At 43.9% G+C, this 15,047-nt stretch overlaps 1 protein-coding gene across 1 annotated transcript; it reads left to right on the top strand.

Annotated features, from left to right (window-relative positions):
• The first annotated feature begins 10,574 nt into the window (after nt 1-10,574).
• LOC138356785 (C-type lectin domain family 4 member M-like) lies at nt 10,575-11,168 on the top strand. The gene has a single exon (XM_069313107.1). It carries the CDS (start codon nt 10,575-10,577, stop codon nt 11,166-11,168), a length of 594 nt encoding a protein of 197 aa, XP_069169208.1.
• The last annotated feature ends 3,879 nt before the right edge of the window (nt 11,169-15,047 follow it).

A 15,047-nucleotide genomic window follows, 5' to 3' on the forward strand; every position in this document is an offset into this window, starting at 1 on the left:
AGTGTATGGTTCCTGCAGGCACAGTACATCACTGTTGTTGGCACCAGCGTACATCATTAGATCAAACAGCCTCCTTCACACGCTTCTCACATTCCACGTGAGAAATTTAAGAGTGAGTTGGTCGTGGGTAATGGTGTTCATAAACCTGACGAAGAGAAGTGTTTATAAGATTCACAATTTGTAGACTATTGCTTACAAATGCCAATTGTTCACAGTCATTAATGGCAAAGAGTTCTTTCACCTGTTTCAAGTTCAGCTGGTTGCCTGTACCTTTCCTAACATCTACAATCATTTCATGTTCATCAGGATTCATAGAGACACAAGCGGTATTGTTTTGAATGAGTTCTTTAGCGAATTTGTTAAGAACAGCTAAGACAAACGGGTTTTCATATGTTTCACTCGCCACAGTGGTACTTACAGCACTGGAGGATATGTCAAGACTTGCTTGAGACGTGTCAACACTTACAGCACTGGAGGAGGCATCAAGACTTGCTTGAGACGTGTCAACACTTACAGCACTGGAGGAGGGGTCTATACTTGCTTGAGACGCGTCAACACATACAGCACTGGAGGGGGGGTCAATACTTGCTTGAGACGTGTCAACACATACAGCACTGGAGGGGGGGGGTCAATACTTGTTTGAGACGCGTCAACACATACAGCACTGGAGGGGGGTCAATACTTGCTTGAGACGCGTCAACACATACAGCACTGGAGGGGGGTCAATACTTGCTTCAGACAAGTCAACACATTCAGAACTGGAAGGCATTTTACTAGAGACTTCGACGTTCACTTAACTCCTCGGGCTGGCGAGATGATCGTTTAAACACTGACTCGGGTCGTCCTTGGTGATCTTAGCATAAATGCTGTTGAGACCATTTTCAATCTTCGTGAGTGTTTCTTGGAGCTTACTAATGGTAATTTCTGTTTTACTCATACGAGCTGGAAGTTCTAACACCTCCTTCTGCAAGCTGGCGTCAGGCTTCCCAGGTCGGCGAGGGAAAGTTGTCAGGCTGTTGGTGTCAGGAACAGTGGTGGGGTCATCCCGGGGGGGTGGGGGCGGGTTGGTTTACTGGTGGGGCCACCCCGGGTGGGAGGGTTGACTGGGGTGGTGGAGGATTGCCCCACTGTGCTGTGCGGGGGAGGCCGCCTGACACAGTCCTTTTGCCAGGTGGTCACACCCTCCCGCAAGCACCTGGAACACTTGTGCTTGGTGGCTGAGGATGAGGTCTAATTGGTCCCAAGGGCGTGGTCTTTATTGGGGCATTCTTTAGTGAGATGATTGGCTGCACAGAGGGCACAGGTGACTGAAGATTTACAGTACTTGGCTACGTGACCAAAGTGTTGACAGTTAAAACACATGACCGCTGAGGACACCCAGGGTGTTATTGGACAGGCTGGCTGGTACGGGCCTAGGAACTTGTGATGACTGGGGGGCGGCGTCTCATGTTCCCAGACGATGACAATCCTGTTGAGTGGCCTGCCTCCAGACTTGATGCATCTTGCATTGTACACACCTGGTAGTTCTTTCCCATGGGAGATGTCAAGGTCATGAAGGTAGGATGTGACAAGGTACTCGCTGTACCTCCTGGACCTCGCAGGAGAGTCTGCTTTACTGAATGTGATGCCACCTACTTGACCTTGGAGTAGAGCAGATGGCGACTTCATCGGACCTGGTTACATAGATGTAGGGTGAGGCGGGTCCAGGGATTATGAGGTCTATGGCATCAGGAAAAGTACGAGGAAGGTCACGTCTCATCCAGGAGTATCTCTGGTCACTGATATCTGCAGATGGAATGCCAGCCTGGCATATTTATTATGGGGCGCTAGGGTAGGTCGTTGTGCTTCCCCACCCTTTGTGGGGAAGATTGACATTGGTGTTCTTGACAGAACTGTTATCTTCTCTTAACCTTCTCTCTTTACGTAAGGTACGCCGGCTTTTGTGTACAGTGAAACCACCATCCGAGGCTGCTTCATCACTTGAGCTGGTGTCCTCCTCATACATGGCAATAGAGGGATGGAGTGCTTGGCCATGCTGTAAGTCATGCAGTGTGGTGGCGGAAGTGAACGCAAATGCGTCTGAAGCATTTTGGGAAGGGTCGCTGTGGGTGACACCAGAGAACGGGTTGGACACCAGAAGGCGGGAGGGAAGTTGCCATAGTTGCCAAAGTCACAACATGAAGTGACAAGACACGTCAGCTTCTCCCACAGAGTAGCACTTCAGGCTATGGCCTGGACCCAGAACAACAGCGGCTACTAAGCATAGTGCAGAGACAAGATGAATAGTTCAGACACTTACTAGCAAACGCAGGTGTATACACGGTCAGCTGGCAACACTGCTGAGGGTATACTAATGTTCATATTAATGCTAAACTCTACAGATTTTGAGTTGCACATTTCACATCCACCACCCCCATGAAGGGGTTTACCTTACCTTAGAGTTACCTTGGAGTTGTTCCGTGGCTTAGCGTCCCCGCGGCCCGGTCATCGACCAGACCTCCTTGTTGCTGGATTGGTCAACCAGGCTGTTTGACGCGGCTGCTCGCAGCCTGACGTATGAGTCACAGCCTGGTTGATCAGGAATCCTTTGGAGGTGCTTATCCAGTTCTCTCTTGAACACTGTGAGGGGTCGGCCAGTTACGGCCATTATGTGTAGCGGAAGCGTGTTAAACAGTCTCGGGCCTCTGATGTTGATAGAGTTCTCTGTCAGAGTACCTGTTGCACCTCTGCTTTTCAACGGGGGTATTCTGCACATCCTGCCATGCCTTCTGATCTCATGTGGTGTTATTTTTGTGTGCAGGTTTGGGACCAGCCCCTCCAATATTTTCCACGTATAAATTATTATGTATCTCTCCCGCCTGCGCTCAAGAGAATACAGATTTAGGCTTTTTAGGAGGGTCCCAACTAAAGTCCTCCCCAACTGTGGTGGGGAGGGAGTGTCAAGGCCGGTTCCCCTTCATGGTGTGTAGTGGGGAGGGTCAAAGTGGTCAATCCCCGACCACTCTGTGATACTCTTCTAAGATCACCATGCCAAGTTGGGTGAGGCTGCCCCCCCCCCCCCAAAAAAAAAAAAAAACACTGGATCCTAGCCTTGGATAAACAAACAAACAGACTTTCTCTTTTATAGAGTAAAAGAGTACCCAGCGGTACACTGGTCTGTGTCATAGTGGTTCTCTTTGTCTCCCTTCATCCCTCATTCTAATTCTCCCATTCTCTCTTCCTCCATTTCATTCAATTTCCCTCACGTTATCATTGCGTTCCACTTTCTTATTATCACTTCCTCTCGCCCTCTCATTCTTCTTTCCTCCCTGCCTGCAATTCTCTCATTCTATCTCTCTCCCATTCTCTCTTCCTCCCTCCCTCCCTCCCTCCCCGACCGTCCAAATGGTTGGGCACCATTCCTTTCCTCTGTCTCATCCCAAATCCTTATCCTCATCCCCCTCCAAATGCTGTATAATCGTAATGCCTTAGCGCTTTCTCCTGATAATTACTTACCTACCTCACCTTCCTTCTCATTCTGCCTCATTTCCATTCTCATTACCTCTCATACTCACTCCATCCTATTCTCCCACTCTCCTTGGGCTGAACGGTAGAGCGAGGGTCTCGCTTCATGCAGATCAGCGTTCAATCTCCGACCGTACAAGTGGTTGGGCACCATTCCTTTCCCCCGTCCAAGCCCAATTCGTTATCTCGATCCTTTCCAAGTGCTATATAGTCGTAATGGCTTGATGCTTTCTCCAAATAGTTCCCTTCCCGTCCCACTTCCTCCCTCCACTTCACTCTTCCTCCCATTGTCTCTGTCTCTCATGTCCTCTCCTCCATCCTTCCCTCCCTTACTTCCGTTTTCTCACCCACTGGACAAAACATCTATTTAGCATCAAATTTATCGACGTTGAATCACAACACTTGGAATGTCTATTTTTTAATATTAAATGGACAATTAAACCCATATTTTAGGTTTCATAGGAGTCGCTGGTTGTCGCAATAGGAACCAATCCTACTTAAAACAGGGCATATGGGGTCGAGCCCAACCCCTATATGTCACTTGCAAACATTTACAGCTGCAAGTCACGCTACGTTCCATGTGGGGAGCTGTAATTGGCTGGCCTCCAACCTTAGACAGACAGACAGACATAATATTATCTCCTAAAGGAATGTTGGATAGGAGTACCCGGCGGTTCCCGAGTCTATCTGGTAACCAGGTTGAACCTACAAACACACACACACATACACACACTTCATCCTAATACCACACACACCCTCCCAGCCCCTTTGGAAATGAGTGATCACAGTGTACTGATCTTTGAGTACCTGGTAGAGCTAGGAATTATCTCCCCAAAAATCGAACTGGGAAACAAAGTGCTGGCGTATCAAAAGGGAAATTATGACATGAGAAATTAAGGGATATACCATGGGACACAGAAAATCAGAACTAAGTCCGTACAAGACATGATGGACTATGTCACCCAAAAGTGTCAGGAGGCAGTAAACAGGTTTATCCCGGCACGACAGGAAAAAAAAAACGAGAAGCAAAAGAAGAACTCGTGGTTAAATTACATCAAGAGGAAAACAACAGTGAAGGAACAGGTGATGAATCTTAGAACGGGTGAGGACAGGTACACAGAGAAAGACAAAGAGGTGTGTGAAGAACTCAACAAGAGGTTCCAGAAGGTCATCACAATAGAACAGTGAGGTCACTAAGCTAGGAGAGGTTGCTGTAAACCAGACGGCCTTGAAAGGATTCGAAATTATAAGTATTGAGGTGAAGAGGCATCTTTAGGATGTGGGTATGAGAAAGGCTGTTGGCCCGGACGGAATCTCACCATGGGTATTGAAAGAGTGTGCAAGAGCACTTTGCTTGCCACTCTCCATAGTGTATAGTAGGTCACTGGAGACGGGAGACCCTACCAGAAATATGGAAGATGGCTAATGTAGTCCCAATATACAATAAGGGCGACAGACACGAGGCACTACAGGCCAGTGTCCTTAACTTGTATACCATGCAAGGTGATGGAGAAGATCGCGAGAAAAAACCTAGTAACACATCTGGAGAGAAAAGACTTCGTGACAACCCATCAACATGGGTTCAGGGAGGGTAAATCTTGCCTTACAGGCTTAATAGAATTCTACGATCTGGTGGCAAAGATTAAGCAAGAAAGAGAAGGATGGGCGGACTGACTTTTTTTTGCACTGTCGGAAAGCCTTTGACACAGTACCCCGTAAAAGGCTGATGCATATGCTGGAGAAACAGGCAGGAGTAACTGGTAGGGCGCTCCAGTGGAAAAGGGAGTACCTAAGCAATAGAAAGTAGAGATTTATAGTGAGGGGGGAGACCTCAGATTGGCGTGAAGTCTCCAACAGAGTCCCACAGGGCTCTGTACTCGGCCCCATCCTGATTCTGATATACGTAAATGATCTCCCAGAGGGTATAGACTCATTCCTCTCAATGTTTGCTGACGACGCCAAAATTATGAGAAGGATTAAGACAGATAAGGACAGCTTGAGGCTTCAAGAAGACCTGGACAAGCTGCAGGAAAGGTTGAACAAAGGTTGTAAGAGTTTAACCCCAGTAAATGTAATGTAATGAAGATAGGTGCAGGGAGCAGGAGACCAAGTTATCATTTGGGAGATGAAATACCTCAAGAGTCAGAGAGAGAGAGAGAATGACCTGGGGGTTGATATCACGCCAGACCTTCCCCCCTGAAGCCCATATCAAGAGGATAACATCAGCGGCATTTGCCAGGTTGGTCAACATTAGAACAGCCATTAGAAATTTGTGTAAGGAATCTTTCAGAACTTTGTATACCACATATGTCAGACCAATCCTGGAGTGTTCGGCTCCAGCATGGAGTCCATATCCAGTCGAGCATAAGAGTAAATTGGAAAAAGTTCAAAGGTTTGCCACCAGGCTAGTACCCGAACTGAGGGGTATGAGCTACGAGGAGAGACTACGGGAATTAAACCTCACGTCACTGGGAGACAGAAGAATTAGAGGGGACATGATCACCACATACAAGATTCTCGTATAGATAGGAAATTGATAGGGTAGAAAAGGACAGACTTTTTACCGCTAGGGGCACACGCACTAGGGCACACAGGTGGAAATTGAGTGCCCAAAAGAGCAATAAAGATATTAGAAAGATTTTTTCCAGTGTCTGCGTAGTAGACAAATGGAATGCATTAGGCAGTGATGTGGTGGAGGCTGACTCCATACTCAGTTTCAAGTGTAGATGTGATAGAGCCCAGTAGGCTCAGGAACCTGTACATTAGTTGATTGACAGTTGAGAGGCGGGACTAAAAAGCCAGGGCTCATCCCCCGCAGGCACAAATGGGTAAGTACAACTAGGTAAGTACACACATGCACGCCGCCAAACTGTCACCACACACTCCCCTCTCTCCCCATCACTGTAGCAGTCTTTATCAACCTCTGTCTTCGTCTCTGTGAATGTCTTCACGCAGTCTACACTCCTCCGACTCGCCTTCCGCACCCCCCCCCCCTCCCCCGACTTATGCCTCTCCCGATAGATTAACTGTTAATCCTATAAAGTTTAAAAAAATTCATTAAAAGACAAACCCACATTCAATCCTTTAGATATTTGTATGTAAATAACTTGAATTATTCCCTCAAGAACGGTACATATTTAGTAGCATTTTTATTCAGAGTTCCACCTTTCATCAGTATTTTATATTACCGTATGACACCTTCAGTGTCTCTCCTGTATCTTTCATACACTTCTTGTTGTACCTGTGGCTGTAATTCAACATTCCTGACGTTCATGCTATTTTTCAAATCTGCCCTAAAAGTGGTAGATTTGACTTCTACAACATTTTCTCTGAGTTCATATCACTTATTGGCAATCTGTACTGGATAAATATTACTTTCTTACATTTCCTTGACTCATCTGTTTTACCAGCGTCCACATATCTAAGAGTCTTTCGTTTTGTCCATTTACAGAGGTCGTCCATATCCAAATTTCTTATTCCCCGTAGTATCTTGTATGTTATGATCATATCCACTCTGGTTCTTTACTCTCCTCTAGTGAGGTGAAGGTTAAATCCCTTGACATATCGTGGAAATTTAATCCCCTTACTACTGGCACTAATCCTGGTGCGAACCTTTGTCCATTTATTAATTTTGGTTGCCTGCATCACACGGTGGAGATTCCACCACGGTGTAGCATATTCCAGTGTTGGTTAAACACCCGCAGCGTAGATTGCCTTGAAAGAATCCCATTTCAGATTTTTAAATGACGTACTAAACTTTGCCAACTTCCCATATGGTTCCGATATTACACAGTTTATGTGTAGCTCTGGTGTTAATGTTCATATTATAGCTTCTCACAAATCTATTCCGTTTTGATTCTTATAGTTGGCTTTAATTGGCGTTGTAGATAGTCCTTGGGCATCTTTCTCTCGTTCCCATCTTCATTATATTACACTTGTTGCGACTGAAATTCAGAAATGATATTTGTCCACTCCTGGAGATTGTCAAGGGCTTCCATTACAGTTTCACGTGGTTCAGGTGTACGCGCTTGTATATGCTGCTTGACGCTGAACAAGGCCTAGCAAATGTCACCCATTTACATTCCGGGTGTAAATGTAAATGTAAATTTGCATTTACATTTACATTAAGGAAGAGGTGGACATCCCTGTTCGTAATGCAAGTTACAGATCGTCTCCCTTGCGAACGACGAGCACGAGTTAATAACAAAAACAACAAATAGTTTCAACACTCTATACAAACATCAGAGTGAAAAAAAACAGCCACAGATCCCTTGAGTTTGGCGAAACATTTCCTGGTATTAACAAGTTCAGCATTTAGGGCAGTAGCCGCCAGTGACTGGAACTCTGACCTATCTCCCGGTACTTTTAATATATGGCGGGGGGAAAGTTTTGGGTTGTAAAGATGTGGGGGGGAAGTTATCTGTCCCAGGCATCACCGGCGGCGTCTGCTCCACAGACCTTGCCAGCTCACAGTACAGGGGGGAACTAGGAAAGTATTTTTACTACAAACACTCGTTATAGAAAGGCAAAGTTTACGGCGCAAGTTGAAGCTTGGTGTTAATGTGAGAGATAGAGAGAGAGAGAGAGAGAGAGAGAGAGAGAGAGAGAGAGAGAGAGAGAGAGAGAGAGAGAGAGAGAGAGAGAGGGAGAGAGACGGGGACGGAGAGAGAGAGAGAGAGAGAGAGAGACGGGGACGGAGAGAGAGAGTGAGAGAGAGAGAGAGAGAGAGAGAGAGAGAGACGGGGACGGAGAGAGAGAGTGAGAGAGAGAGAGAGAGAGAGCACTCCGAACTATGGAAAATTCAATAATAATTCATTCAGTTCTAATAATGAATTTATTATTCCGTTACTGATGTTATCATTACATGATAATATTTATTAATTAATTCGTTGTTAATAAATGTATCAGATATCCAACATAACAACACTAAACATTATGAAAGAAAAATGTATTTGATTTCGTTATATAATTCTCGATCAGTCCTTAATTATCGTTAATACATGGGGCTGAATCTGAGCTTACTTAAATTACCAACTCTCTCTCTATTAATTTTAATTAATTCGTAATTAATGAATGTATCAGATATCCAATATCTAAATATCCATACTCTAGATTAGAGCGAACTTGTGCTTCATATAAGGTTTTGGACCTCCTGCTGTCAAGGTGTGAGATGCGCCGCAGAGCTGTATGTTTCCTGGCTGTCTTTTGAGCTCTCTCTCTCTCTCTCTCTCTCTCTCTCTCTCTCTCTCTCTCCCTCTCCCTCTCCCTCTCTCTCTCTCTCTCTCTCTCTCTCTCTCTCTCTCTCTTCTCTCTCTCTCTCTCTCTCTCTCTCTCTCTCTCTCTCTCTCTCTCTCTCTCTCTCTCTCTCTCTCTCTCTCTCTCTCTCTCTCTCTCTCTCTCTCTCTCTCTCTCTCTCTCTCTCTCTCTCTCTCTCTCTCTCTCTCTCTCTCTCTCTCTCTCTCTCTCTCTCTCTCTCTCTCTCTCTCTCTCTCTCTCTCTCTCTCTCTCTTTCTCTCTCTCTCTCTCTCTCTCTCTCTCTCTCTCTCTCTCTCTCTCTCTCTCTCTCTCTCTCTCTCTCTCTCTCTCTTTCTCTCTCTCTCTTTCTCTCTCTCTCTCTCTCTCTCTCTCTCTCTCTCTCTCTCTCTCTCTCTCTCTCTCTCTCTCTCTCTCTCTCTTTCTCTCTCTCTCTTTCTCTCTCTCTCTCTCTCTCTCTCTCTCTCTCTCTCTCTCTCTCTCTCTCTCTCTCTCTCTCTCTCTCTCTCTCTCTCTCTCTCTCTCTCTCTATCACATTTAAAAGCATTTAGCGCCCAACTTCCGTCCATTCTTGAGGTCCAGGAGGAAACAGCTGGCGGGAGTCTCACGGCGGGCAAAACAGGAGTAGCAGGTGTGTGTGTGTGGGCCGGCGGGCCGGACACAAGCTCAAACACAAACACAAGAGGAGTTTTATAATCTCTGTTGCTCCAACTGTAAACCAAAATTTTCTCACACGCCCTTGTACTCTCACTGTCACGTCACAGAAAAACTGCGTTGAAAATTTCCAGCTGTAGGAGTCGAAAGCGTATTAATACGCTGTTCTGTTTTCTCTCAGTCATTTTGTCTTGGCAGATCAAGCTTTTCAAACTATTTACTCCAAGATCTTGGCACAATAACGCCACAAAGACCAAACAACAACATCACAAAGCATGATTTGCCGTCGTCCCCTCTCAAAAGTGTTTGAACCCATTCAGTAAACTCGTTCCCGTCAAAAGAAATGGCATTGACACGTGCAGACATTGCTTGTTAATTGATCAATATTGACACGTGCAGACATTGCATGTAAATTGATGAACATTTTCATATGTAGACATTCCTGGATAATTGATCAACATTGACAAGTACAGACATTGCTGGATAATTGATCAACATTGACAAGTACAGACATTGCTGGATAATTGATCAACATTGACAAATGCAGAGAAAATATGTTGTTCTACCACACATAAGAGGTGCGCAGGTAGGCCGCTGCCAATTACACGCCCAAAGGTTAGCCATTGTTTGACCCATAATAAAACCTGACCTCACAATAGATGCAGCACAGCGTCAACAGTGAAAAGCTCCACAATATGGACTGCTTGGGTTTGCAAGCTTCTGGTTATGAAAGAGCCCCTAAAAATGTGACGCTTTTCAAATCGTGACAACGAGCTGCCAAAAAAATATCGCAGTATTAAAAAGGACATGGAACAGGAAATAGGGGAAATAGAGTGCAGTAAAACAATGAGAGATACGTGATGGGAGAGGAACGGGCACCACTGAGTGAGATGGGAGGGAAACTACGTCAGCCCTGCCCAATTTATGAAGCGAATTTTGGAGCCAAAGCAAAATACCCACATTCGTGTTAAGAGGAATTAAAGCTGCAGAGCTTCAGTTCCTCTAACCACCAAAGAGTGACCGCGACAGACAGACAGACGGACAGACAGAAAACAGATATAGTTTGGTGGGGAGAAGTTCAAAGTTGGGTCTTATCCCAGTGGGAAACACACACGCAAAAAGCAGAATATGCCACACTGTTCCAACAGGAAAACACGAAAAAAATGACCAACAGAGAACTCGGTCAGGGATTGAGGCAGGACAACCTCGACGACGAGCTGCAGGAATATTACCACAACAAGGCCAGCTGCAGGAATATTACCACAACAAGGCCAGCTGCAGGGATATTACCACAACAAGGCCAGCTGCAGGAATATTACCACAACAAGGCCAGCTGCAGGAATATTACCACAACAAGGCCAGCTGCAGGAATATTACCACAACAAGGCCAGCTGCAGGAATATTACCACAACAAGGCCAACAGCAGGAATATTACCACAACAAGGCCAGCAGCAGGAATATTACCACAACAAGGCCAGCTGCAGGAATATTACCCCAATAAGGTCAGCTGCAGGAATATTACCACAACAAGGCCAGCTGCAGGAATATTACCACAACAAGGCCAACAGCAGGAATATTACCACAACAAGGCCAGCTGCAGGAATATTACCCCAATAAGGTCAGCTGCAGGAATATTACCACAACAAGGCCAGCTGCAGGAATATTACCACAATAAGGCCAGCTGCAGGAATATTACCACAACAAGGTCAGCTGCAGGAATATTACTCCACTTCTACTTTGCTGTGACAATCAGTTAAGAAGCTTCCTTAAATTACAGCATGCAGAGATTACATATTAGACATCAAAAGTTAGGCTTTGGTCTGTAACGTGTCTGTACTTAGTTACGTTACGTGTTACGTGGTCTGTTACGTGGTCTGGTAGAAAATTCCATATATATAATTCCATTTTATAACTCCAAAAACATATATTCTAAAGTTCAGAGAAGACAAGTAGTTTGGAAGTTCCTTACATTAGTCGACTAACACACAAAGGTGGAACCAAGAGCTAAAGCCTGACTTTACAGAGACAAATATGAACAACTTCGTCCCTGAGCTAAGGGAACTCACTTAAAATAAAAGCTGCGGTGACCACAGACTCACCTTGTAGATGAGAAGGCGATAAAAGGGGCACATGATAACAACGTACAAGATACTAGGGGAAACTGAGACGGTGGATAGGGAACCAAAAAAAAAAATAAAAAATGGTAGGAACAGGAGGAAGCCAGAGGAAACGACGACACGGAGATACGTCAGAAAAACTTCTCCATCATAAGTGTTTTAAGTAAATGGAACAGGCAACAAGTTAAGGTCGCTGTTGCAAATGCAATAAGCAGCTTCAAGACCAAATACGATGAGAATTGACATAAATCAAATTAATTTAATTAACTGCCCAGGATATGAAAATGTTTGGGTAGAAAAGGGCACACTCAGAGGGAAGGGACAGGAAAGCGCCAAGCCTATATATAGCACTTGAAAGAAATCAGGATAATGATCTGGGACGTCGGACGGGGAGAAAGGAATGGTGTCCAACCCCTTGGACGGTCCCCGAAAAACCCTTTCAGGCATGTTCACATATGTGTTCCTCACGTGTTCCCCAAAGAATGAGGAGATTTGATAAAATACTATGCCCAAAATTACCATCAGAGTGCCGGGGGGATGATGGGGAAATAGCCTCGGCTACCATCATCTTTTGTCCGGTCGTGATGGTCGAGTGGTTAAGGTGTACTGTACACCAGTTGCAAATTGCTCCTGGCAGTACGGGTTCAAGTCACCTCTGGGGTGTGAGTTTGCAGTTGCATATATGCCAGGGGGGACCATTCAGGTTTGTTTGCATATATATATATATTATATATATGTTATTATATTATATATATATATATGTTATTATATATATGTTATTATATTATATATATATATATATATATATATATATATATATATATATATATATATATATATATATATATATATATATATATAACGTACGTACCTAGTAGCCAGAACGCACTTCTCGGCCTACTATGCAAGGCCCGATTTGCCTAATAGGCCGAGTGATTTTCTTTATTTTCAATAAATTGTTTCTAATTATTTTATTTTAATTATTATTAATATATTACATTTAGACCATAATTTATTGACTTAGTTGTGTTAGTTTAGGTTAGGTAAGGTTGGTTAGGTTCGGTCATATATCTACGTTAGTTTTAACTAAAATTAAAAAAAAATAACTTATACATAATGAAATAGACAAATTTATTATTTCATAAGAAAAAATAGTAGAAAAAGATGTAAAGTCAGGAAAACTTGGCCTATTAGGCAAATCGGTCCTTGCATAGTAGACCGAGTACGACGTTCTGGCCACTAGGTACAACATATATATATATATATATATATATATATATATATATATATATATATATATATATATATATATATATATATGTCGTACCTAGTAGCCAGAACGCACTTCTCAGCCTACTATGCAAGGCCCGATTTGCCTAATAAGCCAAGTTTTCATGAATTAATGTTTTTTCGACTACCAAACCTACCTAACCTAACCTAACCTAACTTTTTCGGCTACCTAACCTAACCTAACATATAAAGATAGGTTAGAATAGGTTAGGTAGGGTTGGTTAGGTTCGGTCATATATCTACGTTAATTTCAACTCCAATAAAAAAAAATTGACCTCATACATAATGAAATGGGTAGCTTTATCATTTCATAAGAAAAAAACAGAGAAAATATATTAATTCAGGAAAACTTGGCTTATTAGGCAAATCGGGCCTTGCATAGTAGGCTGAGAAGTGCATTCTGGCTACTAGGTACAACATAGTCCCCAGAAGTAATAGTCCCCAGAAGTGACTCGAACCCAGACAGCCAGGGGGCACTATGCAACTGGCGTAACTGGTACCTTAACCACTTGACCAACCGTGACTGTAAAAAAGACGATGGTAGCCGAGGCTATTTCCCCCACCGTCCAGGCGGCACTTGGTAGTGAGCTTGGTCACCACCAAGCTCACCAGTGTGTGTTTTATGTCTGTGAACAATACAATCTTTTTGGAAAATAATACCTATGTTATTTCTTTTTTTGTGTGAGAACTGCCTTTCGGCAACGTTGAAACACATAACAAAAACACAGAAGATTTTATCACTGGACAGAAACTGAAAAAGACTTTCATCTTAAGAAAAAAAGAAATAAGAATGGAAAGAGAGAAATCCGCAAGTAAATGTATCGTTAAAAAGATAAGACAAATTCTTAGGCTGAGGGAAATAGAAAGGTATAATGTGCAGCAGTTTTTAATATAAAAATGTCAGGAAGACCTAACATTTTAGCTTTCTAAAAGACGAAGATATAATTTAAAAAAATGCTTAGAAACGGAGTGGGTTATCTGGTGGCCCTTGGAATGTGGGAGGAGATGTAGCAGAAATATTTGGAGTCAAAGAAAAAATAACTGAGAAGGTTAGAGACGAGAGAAAGTGTAGAGGAAAAGAGGAACTGGCAGAGGACTAGCAATATAAAAGAGGATATTCACATGTTCGTCTATAACTGTAAAAGAGAAGGGGCCAGATTCATGAAAGCACTTATGCAAGCACTTAAGAACGTGTTCATCTATATTCAATCTTTGACGGCTTTGGTTACATTTATTAAACAGTTTACAAGCAGGAAAACTTCCCATTCAGCTGTTGTTATTGTTATAAACAGCCTCCTGGTGCTTAGGAGCTCATTAATTGTTTAATAATTGTAAACAAAGCCGCCAAAGATTGAGAAAAGATGTACAGGTTCGTAAGTGCTTGCGTAAGTGCTTTCGTGAATCTGGCCCAAGGTCTTTTACGTATGTTTGACGCTGGCGGCGAGAGACACTTGGACTAATCTCGTTATACTGTACAAGATAAATGGTATTTTATCGGGAGTATCAAACGGGTTGGGGGGGGGGGGAGGGAGGAGTCGAACCCTATTCCCTTCTTTAATTAGTATTGACATTCACAGAGACCACCAAAGAGTCCTATGAAGTCTGAAATGTGGGTTTAGAAAGAACAGACCAGGAGAGAAGGGTGAATCGGATTCGAACCAGGAAGGTCAGGGTTCACCTCACTAGCTACCCAGTACAAATACCACCCAACCATCGCTTGCCCACAGGGAGACATCTCCCGTCACGCAGGGTGCAGTCGCACCTCCAGAGATCTCCAGTATCATCTATTGATACTGGTAATGGCTCAAAAGGGCCACCACTTACGGGCTATTCATGCCCGTGCCCCCTTTTGGGTGGCTTAATCTTCATCAATCAATCATCAATCGATCAGCTTGCCCACAAGTGACGTACGGTCCTGGTACTTCCACACTTCCAAACGAGTTCCACAACCACCCACTACCCGGCAACACTCGGCGTACATATTGGGTCCAGAGTCTCATCAAATGCTAGCACCATGCTGAGGTTTCCCTGAGCCTTCAAGTGTGGTACAAGGCTTCAGAATGGTCCCCCAAACAGTAAATCACAGAGTGCTATGTGAGTATATACTTGTGAGACCAGACAATTAACACCGGCACGCATCATTACTGAAACGACCACTTCCTGCTGTCATTAGTATTCATGTACATAACAGCCTGGTCGGCCTCACCTGACAAAGCTCACGAATGAATT

Source organism: Procambarus clarkii, chromosome 74, assembly GCF_040958095.1.
Source record: "Procambarus clarkii isolate CNS0578487 chromosome 74, FALCON_Pclarkii_2.0, whole genome shotgun sequence".
Taxonomy (NCBI): Eukaryota; Metazoa; Arthropoda; class Malacostraca; order Decapoda; family Cambaridae; genus Procambarus; species Procambarus clarkii.

Bases quoted from the DNA above. Each gene is read 5' to 3' on its own strand.
- LOC138356785 (XM_069313107.1), top strand. From the start codon at position 10,575: ATGACCAACAGAGAACTCGGTCAGGGATTGAGGCAGGACAACCTCGAC.